The sequence below is a fragment of the Amblyomma maculatum genome, chromosome 1, assembly GCF_055883805.1.
Source record: "Amblyomma maculatum isolate TAMU_Amacu chromosome 1, ASM5588380v1, whole genome shotgun sequence".
In the NCBI taxonomy this organism is placed as follows: domain Eukaryota; kingdom Metazoa; phylum Arthropoda; class Arachnida; order Ixodida; family Ixodidae; genus Amblyomma; species Amblyomma maculatum.
The window spans coordinates 116,785,459-116,806,271 of NC_139344.1; the positions used below are offsets into that span (position 1 = coordinate 116,785,459).

Below are 20,813 nucleotides of genomic sequence, written 5' to 3' on the forward strand. Positions count from 1 at the left end.
GTCCGCGACGCTTGTGAACCCTACGACTTACCTGTCGATCTGGAGGCCTTGTCGCGCATTCTGATTCCCGCTGCGCCAATACGCGCTGCCGCACAATCCGAGCCCGGTCACTACTTAGCCGTCCAGTCACGTCGACGACGTGCATGGGGGGCGCCCCTTTGGGGTCCGTACGCCGTTCGTTCAAAGGCCGATTGAAAGCCGTCTCCATTGCCGCTTTGCAGGGCCCTTTTTCTCTACGCACACTCGCGGTGACGCCCATCTTCACGCGCGCACGCAACAAGCTATCTGCTCCGTGGTGCATGCGCGCGCGCTAAACCCGTGAACCCGATCAACTCCCCTGCAGTCTGAATTTTAAGGAGCCTGCGGATGCTACTTTGTCATATGTGTTGTGCTCTTCCGGGGAAGAAATGAATTGGGAGGTGCAAGCGTGGTGGGTGTTCCGAAGTGCGCGCATGTAGTGCACCTCGCGCAAGAGCCCGAAGGAAGCGTCGAGACTCGAAAGGTACTGCGAGATTTGAAAGGAAGGCAGAAGTAATCAAGAAGGTGATGGGGCAGATATGAAGGCATAGTTCGTGGTCGGATTTTAGTTTGTGGATAATTTCTCGTTTTGTCCATCGTTTTGTGGATAATTTCTCGTCCGCATCAGGATGCCAGCGCTCAGTGTCACTGTAACCACACAGAGCTTCCCATCTCATTCTCATTATTCTCATAGATTTTTCACGCACTTAAATAGTAGAGCACAGAACTGTTGCAATGCAATTCGTCTGCAACCAGGTGCATTTTGACTGGCGGCTGCAACGTAAGACCGAAAGTATACTGTAAGACAGGCAAAGGCCACGCAGAAATATAAAGTGAGAGCGTTAGGCGGACAGCTATAGGCCATTATCAGCTAAGGTATACGCGCAAGCTTTGAATCAACAGAGAGGCCAAGGAAAAAAATGATAGAAAGCAAAATGAATGCCGCCCAAGAGCAGATATTTAAACTTGAGAGCACGTCAAAAGCGGAAGCAAAACTTGTAGCTCTTGTCTACACTGCACGAAGCGATTATGTTTGACATGACACTAAATAAATGCACGCACACCGGTGCAAAGTGTCCGCAAATTGCTCGTGATATTAGCGAGTAAGACTGGCGAAGTAGAATAGACTAGTGAAGGGTGCGGTGGTGAAAACTTTATTTCAGTAGAGAGAGAGAAACATAACAAAAGACCAAGAATGAGGCAAAACTTTTTATGTAAATTGTTAATTGGTTTGCAGGAGAAAAGGGGCACAGTATCTGTCACAGTTCTCAGTGGACACTTAAACCGCGCCGTAGCGGATGAGAGGTAGGTGGGACTGAAAGCAGAGAGAAGGAAGTTACGGGAGGCATATACGGAATAGTTTCCACCACACGGGCATCTTTAACGTACACTGACATCGCACAGCACGCGGACGCTGTTGCGCTTCTCCTGCAACGCAGCACGGTCGCCGCAGTCGAGGTTCGTACCACCGCGGTGGGGTGCTATATATATATATATATATATATATATATATATATATATATATATATATATATATATATATATATATATATATATAGTAACGATGAATCTGTTCCATTAGACAGTTCCCTACAGGCCATGGGGGAGTTAACGAGTGTTTTCTAAAAGTGGCCACATACACAACACTACCATTTCACTAGAAGGCTGTGTGGCACAGGATGGCGAATATACGGTAGAGGAATATACGTGTATACCATTTGAAACCTAAGACAACAGATTGAGGAGAGTAGCCACAGGATTGTGACTAGCAGCTTACCGGTATCGCTCAAGAGGAAAGTATACAACAGTTGCATCTTACCTGTACTCACCTATGGGGGGCTGAAACGTGGAGGCTAATCACTTTAATAACTTTAATAACTTTATTTTTTTTTCACCACCACAAAGTACATGGTGGCAGGATGCCTACAGTTTTAAAAGCTGCCTCTTGGGCAGCTTGACAAGGCCACAGGCACCCAGCCGTTTACTTTGGCAGCAAAAATAGCACACAATATTTAGAAAAAGAGAGAGTTCTACTTAAGTTGAGGACAACTCAGAGGGCTACGGAACGAGAAATGGTAGGGGTAACATTAAGAGATAGAAAGCGTGCAGAGTGGGTCAGAGAAATAACTCAAGTTACCGACATTCTAGTGGAAATTAAGAAGAAGAAATGGACATGGGCAGGACATGTAGTGCGAAGAGAGGATAACCAATGGTCGCTGAGGGTAACAAACTGGATTCCAAGGGAAGGAAAGCGTAGCAGGGGGCGGCAGATAATTACATGGGCGGATGAGGTTAAGAAGTTCGCAGGAGTGAAGTGGATGTAGTTAGCGCAGAACCGGGTTGATTGGAGAAATATGGGAGAGGAATTCGCTCTGCAGTGGGTATAGTCAGGCTGATGATGATGATGAGCCATAAGCAACCGGTAAGCTGGAAACTGTAAGCGCGTCTCTGTTCTCTACAGGAGAGTGTCCACGAAGTGGGTACCGAAACTGAACTCTTGACTAAGACATTATTAGCGCTTTCGCATCTGTCGGGATGAATGACATCATAACAGGTAGGAAGACATATTCATGCAGATACCATGTTTCCCGCAACACTGACACTATGAGGCTTTGTCCGGGGCTCTATCGAATATCCCGCGATCTCGGTGGCTTTAATATAAACGCTGCATTGCTATCACTGAAGAGGACCGTTGAAAACATGCTATACCCGTCTCGCAAATGTGTGTGTGTGTGTGTGTGTGTGTGTGTGTGTGTGTGTGTGTGTGTGTGTGTGTGTGTGTGTGTGTGTGTGTGTGTGTGTGTGTGTGTGTGTGTGTGTGTGTGTGTGTGTGTGTTAGCACGAACCATGAGGATTGTGCTGTTTACCTGAACCCTGACAGCCAAAAAGGGGACGTCAAACTGCAACGCCGTTAGAAACGTCTCATGCGACAGGCCGTTGATCGCAAGGCAAAGGCTTGTGTAATTGTCGAACTGGCACTCTCAGTGTATATGATTGTGTTGAGGAAGTCGCAAGTGTGACTTAGCCGTAAAATCTTAACGAAAATTGTCCGTGCCACATTGTTATAAAAAAACACCTCCCCCCCCCCCCCCCCCCTCTCCCTCCGAATTTTTTGTTTCGTGTCAATGAAAAAAAAAATAGAAAAAAGCTCTCTGGAAACCTGCCAGGCAGTAACCAACATCTTCGGAAAAGTAGCCGGGGCAGGCGTGCCACACTAAAGAAATTGTGTGCGAAGTTGCTGCGCACGACGGCTTCACGAGGGCCGACTGGGTGGCATGACGTGACGAGAATGGCGCTTCGCATTCCTCGGTGGCACCCGCTGATTTCCTCGTATTTCGGTGGAGCTTGACCGTCCAAATTAAAATGTACACAGAAGTGGGGAACCAGTCGAGGCTGACGAATAATTTCCTTGGCCGAGTATTACTGAAGTCCTCGAAACGTGCGTCGCCATGTCTTTCGCTTTTCCGCGACCTTTTAGATTATTCGAGCTTTACACGAATCTCAGTACATGGGACTCTTTTTTTTTTTTTTTTTTGTATTAAACCTCTTGTAAAACGCAGCCGCAACGGCTGATATCAAACGCACAAACTCATGCTCAGCAAACGATCACCGGCACCGCTGATCCAGCGTGGATACCGCCTGTACGGTTTCCCCACTGAATGTTTCCTTTTTTGTGTGTGTGTGTGCGTTGCTGCCCGTCAGTGTAGCGCCGTGATTCTAAGTTCCGGTTGTAGGCATCCCAGAGAAATTCCGCCGGCAGCTCGGTCTTTTGTCAGTCCTCGAAGAAACCATTTGCGGCGCCATTGGGAGTCGCACGCAGGCCCGAAGAGCAACGAGATCACGTCCTATACCTCCTTCAGGCAGGCCGGAAGGCATCTATGCATTCGCACCCAGCTAGTAAGGCGAAAGCGTGGGCATACTCAGCTTGGAGGGCAACGTGCACGGAGTGCTGGTACTCAAGTAAACGAAATCAAATCAACACGCAAGAGAGAGAGAGAGAGGGTGATAGGAGTGTTATGGAAGGGATGACATTTCATGCTGGTTGCGCCCAGCATGTCGCCTCTGTGACTTTTATATCCTTTTTTTTTTCTTCGGCTTTGCAGAAGAGAGTCCACGGGTTCACGGCGCAGCGACTTTTGGCCCTACGGTACGTATACTGAAAGTAAGCTTCACACGAATCGTCTGCATAGCTCTTGAGAACGTTGTCACAGCGTCGTCGCTCGCGGTCCCCGAGGGGCTTTCCTGCAACGGCTCGGCACCTGACAGCTTCATGGTTAATGCATGCGAGCTTACACAAGAGGGCGCACGTAGCGTTGTAGCAAGCGGCCAGGTATTCAGCAGCACCAACTTGAGATACGGCGTGTATCTTTCAGCCACTCGACTCAGTGCTCAATGGCTACCTCCTATAGAAAGGGGGAGTGTGCGATGCAAAACACTGAAGCCTTGGCAGTTACCGCTTTCATTTTAGTTTCTTTTTTATAATTGTAGGTTACGGAACAACTTTAACCGCCTTCCTTAGGAAGCGTCCTTTTTCTCAACTTTTTTTCGTTCACGAGTATGGAGTTTTTGCTCTCTCTATACGCTAGCTATATGCTCAGTTTCACGGTTTGCAGAGGGACCAAGCGGTGGCAAGAAAAGCAGTCCTTTCAGACAGCTTGGTACAGGACAATGCCGTGGATACTGAAGCACTGGAAAAAGTTACCGGTAGGTATTGCATCGAAAAGACATGCAAAAATTGGTCGCATCCACTCTTGATAAACAGCATCATACGTGAACCCGCTCTCAATGTTTTTCAGTTAATTTTCTTTCCCGAGATGTGTTTATGGCTCTTGCTTCATTGCATGTATCTATAAGCTTCGCTTTCCGTGTCAGAAGTTTTGTGCGTGTACCTATAAGAAGTCAGCACACTCTTTGATCTCTTTTAACTTTACAAGCGTCTGCGTTCAGGAAGACATAGCTCGCTATGCACAATTTATGCACAACCACTAATAAAAGGTTCAAAACACATGATACGAAGTTTATGCAGGGCCACAGAGCATATCTTTCGAACTCACGGAGTCCTATGGGCATGTTTGCTATGCCCCATGCTCTCAAATACGCACTCAAATGTATACTTGCCCCGCAAGATTGCTTTCTTGTTTGTTAATCTGGCGTATTGCACAAGGCAGATGCTTTCAACTCTGAGAGCACTTCTTTGTCGTTGGGCTAGTACCTATCGCGTACTAGGATCACTGAAAGCGACCTAATTAAATTCTCCCAAGCTTCTCTTTGCAGCCAGCTGTATTCAAAATGGGTAACACCGGAAAAAAAAAAAAAAAAAAAACTATCAGCTAAGCACCTAAGAAGGACTTTCTTTTAAGAATCGCGACGCTCGTGAAATATATGCTTGCAGTCGATACACGCTGAAACCCGTTACAAATTGTAGGTCTGCTCAGTGCGGGGACAAAAACAAAAGGGATTAGCTTTGTTTTTCTGTCACTTCACTTATCTCCCAACAAGGAATCTCAAGATGTAGTTGCTGCAGGTTTCTAGCTCCCTTCGTCATAATTTCGGTCAAGAATAGGGAAAAGAAACAGCTCCGAGCATCGACTTCCTTCGTCACAATTACCTCGCAAACTACTCACGAGAAGCGCATGAAACTATACTGGGTGTTTCGACGAAGGTGAACCAGAATTCTTTAAAAAAAAAAAAAAAAAAAAAAAAAAGCTTTCCGAGGTAGCGAGACGGTTTCATCGACTTTGCGATATCATTGTTGGTTAACATAAAAAAAAAAAAATTATAGATGGATCATGCTAACTAGTTGGTTTACTTACTAAACTCCAAAAGCTTACTTTTTTACCTTTTGCACTTAGGCGTTTGAATGTAATGGATGTTTACAGCCGGCGGTTAGCCATAGCCGTATCACTTTCTAACATTTCGGAAATGCAATTTCCCTTGCTTCTGTGGCTCTACGAATTTATTCACTGCGCGCCCTTTTTGAAAAAAAAAAAAAAAAGACGCACTCTGCGAAGCGGCAGATGGCAGCGGTAAGCGGTAGCGCTAAGCTCTAACTCATCTGTCGCGTGACCTGCCGTGTGTCAGGGCTGCACACTGCAGTGATCGCCACTGCTTGCTGATCCAGCCCAGATAAAGTTTATTGTTAGACTATATATGCAATATTTACAATCTCTACACCAGCCCACAGATGAGAGAGGCCACTTTACAGGTGCCTCACGCAATGACTTTGCTTCGCGGCACGTCGGAGTGCTTTTCGAAGAGGGCGCGTGGTGACGAAATCCGTTGAGCCACAGCGTCGAGTGCAGTTGCGTTTTCGAATTTTAGAAAAAAAAAAAAAAAAAGAAAAAAGGATGTAGCCATTATTAACGGCCTGCTCTATATCTCCAATTACGTTCAAACACATGGTTGTTAAAAAGTTAGCCTGGGTTTCAGTTCAGTTCAGTCGTTCTGTCGTGTCCGACTCTTCGTGACCCTATGGACCATGTCACGCCACGCTTTCCGGTCTCTATCTTCCTAACATCACATAACTTCATCTGCAGTGCCTCGAGGATGCCATCTAACCATCGCGTTCGCTGCGTACCCCTTCTCCGGCGACCCTCAACCTTTCCCAACATCAAATCTTTCTCCAGCGACTCCTCTCTTCTCATCAGATGACCAAAGTAGCTGAGCTTTAACTTTAGAATTTGACCCTCAAATGAGCCGGGGTTTAACTTCGCTTAAACCGATTAAGACGCGCGAAAACACTGCTTGGCATGGCTTGCTTGGCGGTTTAGCATCGAGGCCACAGCAATTTCAGTGAGCGCACGCAAAAGTCCCCGGGTGGTGGAAATTACTCCGTAGCTCTCCACTGTATACGGTACCTATTTCTCTCTTTCAATCTCGTCTCCTTGCTTTCCCTTACGACGCGGTTAAAGTGTCCTGCGAGAAGTGTGAAATATACTGCGCTTTTCATTTCCTATACACCAATTTGCAATTTGCCCATAGTTTGCAAGGCGCTCTGTTCGATGTCAGTGCACGTTAAAGAACACCAGGTGGTCGAGGTTTCCGGAGCCCTCCACTACGGCGTCTCTCATAGCCTCAGTCGCTTTGGGACGTTAAGCTCTATAAACTAAACAAACTATGCTAAAAGTCTTTATTTGTTTTCCGGGAAGAAAAGCGAAATATCTGCCTCGCTCCTCACTGGACACCTGCACTAAGTGCATGCACATACAAACGTTAGACGATTTTGCTAAGCTCTGCGCCTCGGGATTACTTTTTTCGCACTAAAATGCATATCATAAGAATATAGTTAACCAGTTTACTAGTTAGCATGATTAATATGTTTTCTAATGTCAGCCACCGCTACTGTTGCAACTCCGATAGAGCCATCTGAATATATCAAAACTAAATTTTTAAATATTCTTACTCACCTTCCCTGAAACCCGGTATAGTACTTCAGTAGTATATTAGTTGCGTTTTCTTCCCGATGAACAGGCCGCTAGGCATGCGCTGGCTGTCGGACAGATCTGTAAGTTCCTGAATTCAGTAGGGACCATGCTTTGTCCCAGACGTCTGTTATCGCCATCAGCTTTTTTTTTTTTTCCTCGGCTCTCGGAAAAGAGAAAATGAACGAACATCACTTTAAATCTTGTTGTTAGATTTGACAAGCTGCATTGTGATACCGTCACCTGGTACCAATGGGCAACCGGCGCCAAATATGAAAGTACCTCGTAGCCCACGTGACGTCACGCGCTGAATGAAAGTGACTAAAGCATGACAAGCAATGCTAATAACACGGCGCCACATTTCTGTAATTTTAAGCTTCATAAAATAATTTTATTTCCTTTTACGGAAAACTCCGTGTTGCAAGCAGGATTCGAAAACCCAGGGCGCTTGAGCTGTGAGCGAGACAAATTAGCGTCCGGGTCACACAACTTTTATTTTTCTTTATTGCCACCTGGGTCACACAACACACGCTTGTACGATGTGCGAATGTCGTGTGGCCAATAAACATCGCAGAAAAACTCATAACGTAGGTGAAAAAACAACAAAAACAAAATCAAAAATAGAAAACTAAAATACTATAACCAATTGAAAATAGGGAAAATTAACAAAGCTCACGATGAGACCCTCATTATTTCGCCTTGACAGCATGTAAGCAGTTTCAAGTGTGTACTGACATTTTGTGTAACTACTGTAGAAATATTATGTTCTCGTGATTAATTAAAACGGCGCCATCCACCGAACGCGCATTTATTTTTTGAATGAAATTTGGCATTCCACGGTGATTAAGGTAACAATTATAGGCGGCAAACGTATGCACATATCTTATTTGTATACAAGATGATTTTTTTTTCTTTACTGTTTACAGATTCGTGTTTTAAAACTATGAGAGGTACCTTGTAAGGGAAATGTGGGGCCCGTTAGGGTACAAACTAAAAGTGAATCGGTTTGACAGCGATGTTAAGGAAAGCAAAGAGGACGATTTTTTTCTTTGTGTTGCTGACACGAATAAGTGCTGTAATAATTTATGGATGAAATATAATCAGCAAAATACATACAATGTAGAAGGAAGCCAACACGCCGCTAGTAGGATACTAACTTACGACCTTTGAATTTCGCGTCCAGTGCTCTTACCAAAGTCTGGTGTTGTTCCGTCCGGTAACAGCACCGGGCCGAATAGAGTACTAGCAGACAGAGCTTTAACACACGTCGAAAACCTAGATCGAAAACATTTCACCCGCGGGGCTGTATAATGCTTTCGCATTCATGCACGCAAACAGTCTCTCTGGAGAAATTACGAAATACAATTCTGTAGACAGTAAACAAATTAAAGAGCACTGCAGAATCTGCATTGGAGTAATGCGAAAGCACGGATGCTGCTGTTGGTTGCTTCTAGTTGCTTAATTCACTTCTTGTTTACCCACTTTAGTATTTGGTACTTTCAAATTGCGCGCCCATTCCTTCCTATGCCCTTATTGAGTTCTACTTCCAGTTGCGTGACGTCACATTCTTGACGTCACCCTAATTGACTGACTTAATTAACTATTTTAGTCTTTGTTGGTTTCAAATTGCGCACCAACCCCTTCCTCTGCCTTAGCTCAACTTCAGGTTGCTTGACGTCACATCCTTGATGTCATCTTAATTGATTGATTTAAATAACTAGTTTAGTATTTGATACATTCAAATGTGGCGCCAAGCTAGAGACCATTTTCGCCTTTACTTTTTTTGCCTGCAATGAATTACCTAATTAACTTATTGACCTAATTATTTTTGGACTCAACATTACGTAACCCTTTATCGATTGACACCACTCATTAACCTCTACCACTTCTCAATTACTCACAACTGCTGCGGACAACGTTTACTTTTTGCCTGCAATGACCTAATTAACTCATTGGCCTAATTTTTTTTGCAGCAACATTATGTCAGCCTCATTCGATTTACACCACTCATTAACCTCTAGCACTTCTCAATTACCCGCAACTGCTGCGGACACGATTTTGCGGACATGTTCTGCGGACAGAAATCTGTGAACATAGCGCAGTTACGCTTTCGCATTAAAAAAAAAAAAAAAAAAAAGTCACCCGATATATTTATATATATAAATATATATTTTTTTTCTGTCAGACCTCGCTGATAACAAACAGGAGTTGTCCATTCAAGCCAAGATAGCCGAAGACATGGAGAGCGTCCGCATCTATCCCGCGCCCGTGGGGTCTGCCGAGTCAGTTGTCCACGACAGGAAGCTGTCCAGCCGTGCCAAGTCGCTAAGCTCTTCAACCGTCTCTCTTGGCATACCGATCGTAAGTGGCATGCAAGGTGACCTTGCCCTCGCTCATGCTTACGGCTAGGAATTTATTTCTCTGCGGGGAACCCAGCGCTTTCCAACTACAGGCGCCTCTCCATTTAAAGCGAACGTGTGGTCTTAATTTTCGGTCAAAGGCAGAAGGGCGTTATCCGTTCGCGTGACCTAATTGTACAGTTAACGCGGTGTCTGTTTTTAGTGCTCTAACACTAAGGCTTCCACTCAGCCAAAAAGGCGTCCGTCAGTGTCCATCGCCGCAGCCGCGAGCACGCGCACTGTGTCGTCACACAGCTGTGAGACCAATCAGAGAGCGTCGCGTCGTGTAGATGTGGCCATGAGAGGCGACGCTCGCTCGTAGGTGGTATAAAAAAACAGAGACAACGGCGTCTTCGAGGCGAGGCCACGATATACTTGCTTGATCTGTTGAGATATCGGAACAAAGAGAGCGCCGTCGGAAGTACAAACCTCACGAGCGTGGCATATGCTAGCGCACATAGGCTTTCGAACTAACTAAGCAAAATTGAATGTAATTTTTCGAGGCTTCGGTCGAATTATGCAGACTTCATTCGTCGCAGCGTGTGTTTGCGTGTGACCCTCTACGCAGGTGACGTCCCTACTTCACTACTTCGACGTCAGGCGCTACCTGGGGCAGCAGGTGCCAGCTGGATACCCCGTAGTGTGCGTCCCGGTAAATATGCACTCCCCACTTCCCATTGCTGAAATTATCCTTCAGCTTTTACGGACATATTGAAACTAAGCAGCAGACCTGTATAAGCCGCTTAAGCTTATATATTCGCTATTGTACAGGATTTGTATTGGAGTCATTCCAAGCCAACTGATCCAGATTATTATGTTAAAACACGAACAGAAAGAAAGACAAACACACGTTGTGCTGAACAGACAACTGAAGTTTTATTCATGAAGCTGTCTTTATATATACACAAAGGGTGATATAAAGTGGACAACCAGATCCGCTGCGCGACATAAAATGTCACCCTCTCCTTCCCATAAAAGCCCTTTCCTTGGCATGAAGTATTAGGGAAGTGCTGCTTGCGAATCTGGCTGTCCACTTTCTATCACTCTCTGTGTATATAAAGACGCGCTTCATGAATAAAACCTCAGTTGTCAGCTCAGCGCAATGTGTGTTTGTCTTACTATCTGTCCGTGTTTCTAGCGCTGTTTTAACATAATGTCCAACCCACTCGCCCAACAACCCATTTTGATCCAGTCTACGTGCTCCTTCTTCGATTTCCTTGAAAAAAAAAAAAAAAAAAAAAAAAAAGATATGGCCAATCATATTAGCATCACCAACTTTATCCCCGCATAATTTTCGCGAAAACAAGAAAATACTTGTCGTGCCGTGACCACAATTTGAAGTTTGCAAGCGGTAGCAAATCCTAGTCGCCGGGGAAAAATGGTAAGAAATTAAGATTTAAACGCATGTCTACGAAACTTTTCCTGCAGTTGTAACATATTGCGCTTTCTTAGGAGATAAAATGAAAGAAATTTGTTCTAGCTTTCTTTAAATTAAAAAAAAGGACACAAAAAGTTGCATATTTGTAAACTTTTAAAGATGGACGTATTTAAAGATAATCTTTGCGGCGTGATACTATTAGCAAACGTGGTGGGGGACAAAGATTAATAGCGTTAACAATGAGCTGGCTAACTAAATTCTAGTTGATAACTGTCAAGGTAACTATTAGGTTTACTGTAATTAAGCGTTCATGGACGCTTGACTCTAAATATTTTTGTAGCTGACTCTGTTTTAGCCGTATCAGGCTTTGTAATTTCAAAGACTCGGTTCTGCGGTTCACTGTGGCGCAAATAATCCTGTTCGGCCCACAACATCAAACGGAAAACACCAGGCTATGTGTCTCGCGCCGCCGCATCCAAAGCTGACCAGAGCCCTTTTCTGTTCGCTGCTGCACGACTGCTTGCAGGTTACTTGAGAGCCAAGTAATCTGTGACTACTGTCTTGCTGATACATTCTGACCCCTACTAAACTACACGCATAGCCATGCGACCCGCACCACCCGGACTTCATGGTTCTGGGCGCCAGCTGCAAGGGATCCACGAAAAACGGCCCTCCGGATAACCTGTCGTACGCCTGGGAGACTGCTGCTGCGGTCACCAATGGGACGACCACGACGTTCGAGCCCATCTCCCGGGAGACGCCCTTCGCCTCTGTGCGACAGCAGGTGAGCGAAGCGGTCGACCACGTGTTCTTCTAGCGGTGGTGAACTTTCCTTTGCGAGTAACTGATTTTCACGTGCCGCAGCCCGTGAGGCACTCTTTTATTTGGCCCTGTTCGTCCTTTGTGCACTATTTTAATGCGTTGGAATTACAGGCTGTATGTCTAAAAAAAAAAAAAAGAAAAGACCGTCGGTGGTGTTCTCTGAGGTCTTCGAGAAACCATCTGCCACGGTTAGAGAAGGGGGGGGGGGGGGGAGAGTGGAGTGCGCAAAGAGAATATCCTAATGGTAAGGCATACCTTGCTGCATAAGTCGCATTGATTATTTTAGTACGTTTTTTACCAATAAAGTATCTTATTTCTGTACTAAATTTTCTGTATTCTTCATGATCAGAACGCCGTGCAAGTTAAAACAAAAACAGCTGTACCGATAGTCTATCCATACAGTGAGCACAATCGATGTCTCTTGATGGTCGCCAAGAGACCCGATTTAATTGACGCATCTTTTTTTTTTCTTTTTTTTTTTCATCTAAGCAGGACTGTGACCTTGTAGTGACAACCGGGCTTTGTTAGCGAGTGCGCGTAGAGCCCTTTGGCCAGAACTCAGTCCACCAGCATCGAAACATATACAACAGAACTCTCCAATAATGTGCTTGAGTAGCAGGATTTTCACACCGTTCGACAGCGCTGTATAGTGTTCGTTGAAAAAAAAAAAAAAAGAGAGAAAGAGAAAAAGGAAGAAAGCTTGGGAGAACCTTAGCCACCGCCTAAGAGTTGACGTTACAGCGTGCGTGTTTTCTCGACATGTTTGGCGACTGTTGGCGTGATATCAAATCACCGCAACGACGATTAACAGCGCCCTTTCTGCGGAACGAGCTGTGTATGCTGTCGCGTATAACTAGGAAAGGTTTAACTCCCCATAAACCCACGCGAAAGACCGTTTGGCATGGTTTTTTGATTGGCAGTTTGGAAATGAAAGACTGGCACAGAGTTTGGCAAAGTTTTAAACGCCTTTAGATAGTTTGATTTCCGGGGAAAGGAAGATGCAGTATCTGTCTCACTTCTCGGTGAACACCTACGCTTACATTTAACGGCATACAATTAGAGCTACACATATGGTCTGTCCGAACCTCTGTCGCAAACTAGCCTCTAACCAGACTAGCAGATGGATGCTAAATGCGAAGCGAAATGGTATGACGTCACACTGAACGCTGCACAGAGAACGGCCGCATCACAGTCATGATGCGAACTCACACTGATACGAAATCGCGGGCGTGTTTTCGCTGACACGTTTGGAACGACGCCAAGTATTTTTTTTTTTCTTTCCCCCAGGTTAAAGCGGCGCTTTTTTTTCGAATGAACGAGCTGAATACGCTATCAGGAAACAAATCGCTAGAGTCTAAAGGCATGCGCAGTTGACCAAATGACTTCAAACGCTTGCATATGCAGGCATTTCATGCTTAATTTTTCCGTTGTGTTCTTTTTTTTTTTTTTTTTAACATTCGTACTCAACTCCACAAGCGGATCGTTGTCGATGTCTTAATTTTGACTTAGGTCGTGACGACAGTCTGTCCTTGGCTCTTTTAAGAAGCTAAAGGTTATCCTGTGCACTAGCCGCCTTTCAAAACGGAAACTGGATCAATTTCTACATAACTGCATCATTGTTTGCGTATGAGGTTCCCGTTCCGACCTCCTGCGCGCATATTCGTTTTTAGGGAGGTCAATCTGCAGCAGGGCAGCACGTTTGGAAACACCATTGAGCGCGTGTGCGAAACACTGAAGGCCACAAGGTTGCGGTGAGTGCGTTACAACAGCGAAGCACATGCCGAATGATGTGAGATAGGTCGAACAGCTAATATGGAATAACAGTCGCCTAGGCACACCGCTCTGCCAACTAGTTCAACAGCGTATCCGGCCATTTGCGAATATTTAATTGCGTTCTTCCTGAAACAAACTATAGAGGCGAATCGTTATTTTCATATATGAAGCTTGACAACGCATGGGCGTGAGATGCGGCTACTATGGTCACCTGGTCTGAAACCACTTGGGGACTTCTTTATGCCATTTTGATACATTAGAGCACTGCGTTCCGTCATGCGGAAAACACTTGAAAACGCAAAAGGGGGTTTTGCGCCCAAAAGCTGTACGCGGTGGTGCATTTTTTCACTTCGTTTCGATTATAAAACGGCCAACGCGGTCGCAATTTAACCCCGAGGGATTGGTTCCAGTCACCTTGCTCGTGAAACTGTGTCCTTGATCTGGTGTCAACTAAAGCGTACCGTTAGTCGTCAAGGGCACTTGCCGTTTAAGCCATTTTTATCTTAATTTAGCCACGTTCATCTGACGTCGTAGGGGTAATCAATGCTGAAAATGTATTTCCACGGCTGGGCTGTAGCCCTTAGAAACATATTGTTAGTTTTGTATACAGGGGAATTTCAGTTTTACATTTGGAGTGCATTACTGTGTTGTTAGTAGTACTTTTTGTAATCATTTACTTTCACCGGCTGGAAGCACCGGCCATGCGTTTAATTTTTGACAGGGGTCTGGAAGCGAGGCATGTGTACTGTTGCGCAGGTCCTAGACAGCATCTACCTCGTCATCGGATGCGCCGTCAGATGCGTCGTCCACGGAACGGGAAATGGTCACCGCCTGACAGTCAGCGAGCCAGTCGTTATCAGCGATAAAAAAGGTGACTGCGGCACTTTTTGTGGTCTCCATGCACATATTTTGGGTAAAAAATTCAATGTAAATACAGTAGACCATTTAAAATCAACTTGAAGGCATTATAAAATTTCGCCTTAGCAGAATTGTCCCTAAAGAGACATGTGCGTATGCTGGGTGTGCGCCAGGGGCGGATTAGCAGATATGGAGGCCCGGTTCACAAAATTTAAGAGGGACTCTGACCCCACCACCAGAGTTTCTAGGTATAAAAATAAAAGGCACACAGAAGGAAGGGAAAATGTGTACTTGCACTGAGCGCCAGTCCCAAAACTGCAGAAAAGGGAGCGCGAGACCACTGAGAACAATAAACGAAGAGGGGCGGAGTGCATATAATCTGATTTGAAAAAAAAAAAAAAAAATAGTTGTGGTTTAACTCTGGTTAACCCTATAGTTGAATTGCGATAGCAACGGGGGAAGCTTCTTTTGCTTGCTACATTATTCCCCTATCACGCCCTATCAGTGTAAGGTGCTACATTATTGGGGACATTTAAGTTTATCCTTTAGGAGTATGACCCGAGAGCGTAAGTTACCAGCCTTCTTCTTCTGCTGCTCCTTCTCCTCCTCGGCTGTTCAAGGTCAAGCGTGGCTTCCGCAGGGACCACGCGACGGCTCGAAATCTGGCGCAGTACTGCTATCGCAATATTAACTCATATCCTTATGGAGCCTGATTAATGGGAAGCTAAGGCCTTCACTCCCGCTTTTTCTAATTTGGTTGTGTGCCTCTGCCGATTCCCGCTCCAGAGATTCTCTTGCATCCAATTCTTGTTCTTTTAAGTCTTGCCTTATATATAATCTAACTTACCGCTTCACTGTGATGACATAACGCAGGCTTGAAAAAACAAGACCCTGGAACAGATGTACGATACGCGCAGGCTAGAATTTCTGCGCCCGGCATTGGAATTAAGCCTGCGCATGTTCGACGCGCTGAACGCGAACAAAGTGGGGAAGATCTCTGAACGCGGCAGAGGTGTTTTCGAGCCTTTCGAGCGGACTGAACGCATCCGGCCCGGCCCGCTTGCCGAAGTTTCATGTTCAACTCGGCGGTCGGTGGTTGTGTTTTATATATATCTTTTCTGACAGTCTGCTGAACTGCATTCGGTTGTTGGCTTTCGTGAGGCGCAGGTCCCAGCGAACAAACGTTGGCTCGAATTTCCTTTATCAAATTGTGCTTCGGCACGCCGACTTCCCGGCGCCTCGCCATGGTCGCACGCCTTAAGAAGTGAGGCGTTTTATTGCGGCGCGGCCCACACGTCGAGATCCGACTGGCGTCTAGTGCCTGCGCGGTTGGCGCGAAGAGCCGTGGTGCAACGGGCTTCCGTTCATTCTATTTCTTTTCTCCTCTTACATGCCTGTCACCTTTCTCATTTCCACTCTTAGCACATGAATAAATGCTAGCCCGCACTTCAACGCGTGCTGTTTATGGGCTTTCGGGCGAGTGTAAAGATTGTATTTCCGCTGCCGAACTGAGGATGCTTTTGCGATTAAAGATGCGATGCGAAGAGCAGCTTTTTTGAAGTATTAGATAATGCAGTTCATAAGCTCCGTTTCAGTCGTTAAAAATCAAGGAAAATGATGCGACTTTTTTTTTTTTCTTTTTTCAACCGGACCAGGAAATCTGCCAATTTTTTTCAATCCTTGGAGTGCCCCCTTAGACCTGTGGGCCCGGTGCATTTGAACCATTTGAACCCTGGATAATCTATCTCTGGGTGTGTTCATATATATATTACATAAAACAATGACAAAAATATCCTTGCGGAGAGAGGATAAATGTAATAGAGCATTTATAGCTCTTTTGCACGAAGCGAGCTCAAGGCTGAGAGTATGAAACAAGTTTATGTTATCCTGCTTGAAACTATAGCATTAGTCTAATTTTCTTTCTTACCGGCTCGTTTTTCTTGCTGCATTCAACAGCGGCTGCTACTATTTGTGTTCCTTCTCTGATTTTTTCTTTCCATCTTGCTCCGAACGCTTCTGAAATGATGAGCCGGTAACCGTCCATCTGTCAAGCGCCCTCTGCAATGTTGCTGTAACCAACGCCACAAGGAGGCACAATTTAGCCAAGGGTTAAAAAATAAAACATTTTAGGTAGGCCAGAGAAACCAGTTGCATAGATTCAGTGCCAGCCATTTTGCACACCACAGACAATTTTTTGTTTGTAATTAATTAATTCGCAATTAAAATATTTTTTCTAAATTGGTAAATATCGACTTTAGAAAATAAATGTGATCTGCAAAGCTGGACTGCACCTTCAGAAACCCCTATTCCATTTATTTGCGGGAAAAAAAAAAAAAAGAAAGCATCACGTGTATCTTTTTTTCCGAGCTGCAAAGAAAGCCCGCGAGATACAAAAACTATCACGTGACTGGCACATTCGCGCGCCACGAATGGGCTGCCCTCAACCGTGGTTTGAGTGAACGAAATCAGCTGCGGCCGTGGCTTCACGGCCCCGTTGCAGCGGCAGGCAGGTATGTATGTCCATGGTATGTCCGCGATAGTCTCGTCGCCCGGTCAGCCAGTCGGCGCAAGTGACGGTGATCGCTGCAACCGTCGACAGCATATTAGCCTACCGCAAGAACTGGGCCGTTGAGTCGCGGACGCAGCTAATTCCGTTCACTCAAACCACGATTGGGAGTACTACAATAGCGGCGCGTGAATGCGCTAATCACGCGATTGTTTTTGTATTTCGCGGGCTTTTTTGCAACTCGGAAAAAAGATACTCGTGAGGCTTTATTTGTCGGAAATAAATGGAAGAGGGGTTTACGAAGGTGTTCTCCAACTTTGAAAATCACATTTATAGGCTAAAAGCAATATTTATTAAATAAAAATATCTTAATTACTAATTGGTTAATTGCAAAATAAATAGACATTGCCTGTAGTGCGCCAAATGGCTGGCAGCTCTATTCAAAATGGTTTCCCTGGCCTACGTCAAACTTTTATTTTTTAACTCTTGCCTAAAGTTAGCTTGCACATTATGCCTATGCATCAGCACAATTGTGCTGATGCACTGGCTTCACCGCGACAACTATAGAAAGCTTCACCACAGAAACGCGCGCTCCCGTAGAGTGACTTCTTAGCCGTTTTTGGCGAAGGTGTGCGGAAGCCATCCCGACGGGGTGCGCGTCCTTGTGCAGACTAATTCTTTAGTTTTTGTGGCGTGAGCCGTTATACGGGGTGCACTGAGTCGTCGCGCAGATGAAGATCACGAAGTCCGTCCAAGGTTAACTGTCAAATCAGCCAGGAATGAAATATCAATAGTAAGGAGGTGGGTGGTGACAAGAGAAATGAGGGAAGGAAGGGAAGGGGCGAAAAAAATGGAGGGACCCTCTCACTGACAGAAATCTAGAAAGAAGAAAAAAGGAAAAGGGGAACACTTCAACTCCGCATTTAAGGATATGCCGTGATGGCTTCAATGGCTCCCGTCGGCGGCTCTCCTTGCGGGCTCACGTTCGCGCACATGCACTTTGCTACTATTTTGTTCATTTATTGTGTCTCTGTTTATCGCATATGCTCTCTAGAATACAGTCGTAAGCTACCAGCCACGCCGCGGTGGCGGAGTGGTTAGGGCGCTCGACAGCTGATCCCAACGAAGCGCTTGCCGGTGGGAGCACCTCTTAACTGTGCGGTGCCAGTGCACGTTTTAAAGGAACACTGATCCGGTAATTGCGGTAGTATTATAATGCAAGTAGTCTGTAAAAGCGGTGCTTGTGAGTATTCGATTCAAATTTAAAAGCTTTGCATGGAGCCTATAATTTATAAACAATTTTTCAGAAATGCTCTTGGCGATCGCTCGCAACCGATTAGGGCGACATCGCCCCACGCGCCTCCTTCCCTGTGACGTCGGGTAGGCTTTCTGTGTGTGCACGCTCATTAAACGCTCCGAAGTGCCGCTGGTGGGCACCGTGGAGACTCGTTTCCTTAATTTTTTTTTCTTGCGCGCTGGCGTGCACTGACTCCAGGAGAGAGAGGGGGAACGTCATTTTCGATATGTTCCGTGCTACTGAAGCTAGCTTAAGAAATTATTGCTTTGCGCAGAGGATTGATGGAGTACCTATTGGACATCATTTTCGATATGTTCCGTGCTACTGAAGCTAGCTTAAGAAATTATTGCTTTGCGCAGAGGATTGATGGAGTACCTATTGGACATCTGCGTTTTCATTTTTTAGTAAATAGCTTTTCATGGTGCCCTTAAGAACCCCGAACTTTCCGTAACCTTCCTCTACGGCGGCAATTATACCCTGAGCAATTTTGGAACTTTAAACCTTATAAATTAAACCAAACCATAAGTTGCATATGTGAGCGACCACGCGACAAAAAGTCCTGCCTTAACAAAGCGGTACTAACGGTCCTGCATGGCCTAGGAGTAGCGCGCCTTATTCGGAATCCAAGTGCCGCGGAGCGTCCGATTCCCACCTCACAGGAGCTACCCGAGTCGACAGATACTGCCAAATAACACCATGAGGTCTCGTGACGTCACGAAACCCGCCGACCAATCAGTGCTAAGAGTGTTCGTCCTGGAGTTCGTGCTGTCGGTCAACCATGGTAAATAAAAGGGGTACTGAGCACAAAAAGGCACCAATGAGAAGGTAACACAACAGTCGCAGCCGTAAGGCCCGTAGCCTTACTGCTCCGACCCATTCGGGGTCTGTCCAGAAAGCGAGCACATGCAACCATTCCCACCATGAACACTCTGCGCTTGTCGCACCAGTGGCGTCGCTAGGGTCACCCGGTGCGGAGGCGCGGCGCGGCACACCCCTCTCCCCTCCCGTGCCCGGGTGCCCGCACCGAATCGCAACTTCGATTCTACCTCCTTTGCCCTGGAGGTTGGCTTTGAAGTCAAATTCACTCTGCATTCAACCACGCAGTGCGAGTGAAGTAGTTTTTTTTTTCTTTTTAACACTAGGACGCAGCGATCGTGACCAACGACTGGTAATTAAGCAAAACATCACATCAAAAGCACATATTTCCGAAAAATGCGGTTGGTGTCTCCATTAACCCTTTCTAATTTTAACAATGACTTTGCCTTTCTCAGAGCAAAAAAAAAAAAAAAAAAAAAAAAAGGTAAGAGCCGCATAATGCACTGCGTGAACACCCTTGGGTACATTCACTCTCAATTCAAACCACCTGGCCTTGCTAAAGGTGTCCTTATTATTATTAATATTTTTTTTTTCTAGTCGGCGCGTGGTGAGCAACAGGCACCCCGTGCCTTTCGGCGTTTTGAAAGTGCGAGGCATGCGTGAATGGGCCGAGGAGCGAGAAAAGCACAGGAGATAAATGAAAAAGACAGACTGCCCGAGAGAAACTGCCAGCAGTCGCATACATGAGGCGATGCGGCGGCGCCGAGGGTTTCGGGTTTCTCAGCCGAAACGGCCGAGCAGCGATGTAGTCCTTCGTAGTCACGGGGACGAGGCGACGACAGCATAAAGCCCACAGCAAGGTCCGGGCATCGGGCACCGTGCATTTCCTTTTTTTTTTTTTTTAGGTTTTTAGGTTAGAGTTCGGTGAAGGTGGGCCGTCCGCTGGGGCCACGAGTGTTTACGCTGAGCTCGGAGGCTGTTTATGAGCTGCTAGCCTTGCCAGCGGACCTCTGATACCTCCCTTGTGCTATGGCTTCTGCATTTAGATCCATAGCTGTTGGAAGTGATGCCTTGCCTGTTTTCTTGACACACCTGACCCAGAAGAAAGAGAGCAAACCACAACTTGAAGCTTGCGGCGACAGGGAAAACAAGATGTTCGCGACCTTCTACGCACGGCCGGATGGGGGCGCGTGCGTCGCGCAACTGGGCGGCAAAAAAAAACGCCGCTCGGCTGCTGACCATGCGGGAGTGAAATCGCCGGCGCGGGCGTCGGGCGTGCGACGCGTTTTCGCGTGCAAAAAACGCTCCATGCGGGCCACGCTTAACACGCTCCCGCGCAGGTGTTTGCGAACGGGTATCTGGTAAATGCTTGTGTTTCCAGGGTACACGCACGTACACAGGCCCGGCTCAACGTCAAAATTGCGTGGAGTCTCTGGCCTAAACTAAGGCATGCGTTTTTATCCACTCATAACAGAATAATTCGTTCTACGAGATCACATTTGCCAGTCAGTGGCACCGATGCGCG

General features: G+C 46.0%; 1 protein-coding gene across 1 annotated transcript in view; it reads left to right on the plus strand.

The window, feature by feature from the left end:
* The window catches only part of LOC146203680 (extracellular matrix organizing protein FRAS1-like), an 84,172-nt gene that overhangs the window by 32,207 nt on the left and 31,152 nt on the right, over window positions 1–20,813 (plus strand). Inside the window, exons 4-9 of the mRNA XM_084588855.1 lie at window positions 4,122–4,165; window positions 4,632–4,722; window positions 9,625–9,800; window positions 10,407–10,490; window positions 11,818–12,000; window positions 14,568–14,682. Of these exons, the coding sequence (XP_084444981.1) occupies window positions 4,122–4,165; window positions 4,632–4,722; window positions 9,625–9,800; window positions 10,407–10,490; window positions 11,818–12,000; window positions 14,568–14,682 (693 nt within the window). The remainder of the gene's footprint in view (window positions 1–4,121; window positions 4,166–4,631; window positions 4,723–9,624; window positions 9,801–10,406; window positions 10,491–11,817; window positions 12,001–14,567; window positions 14,683–20,813) is intronic.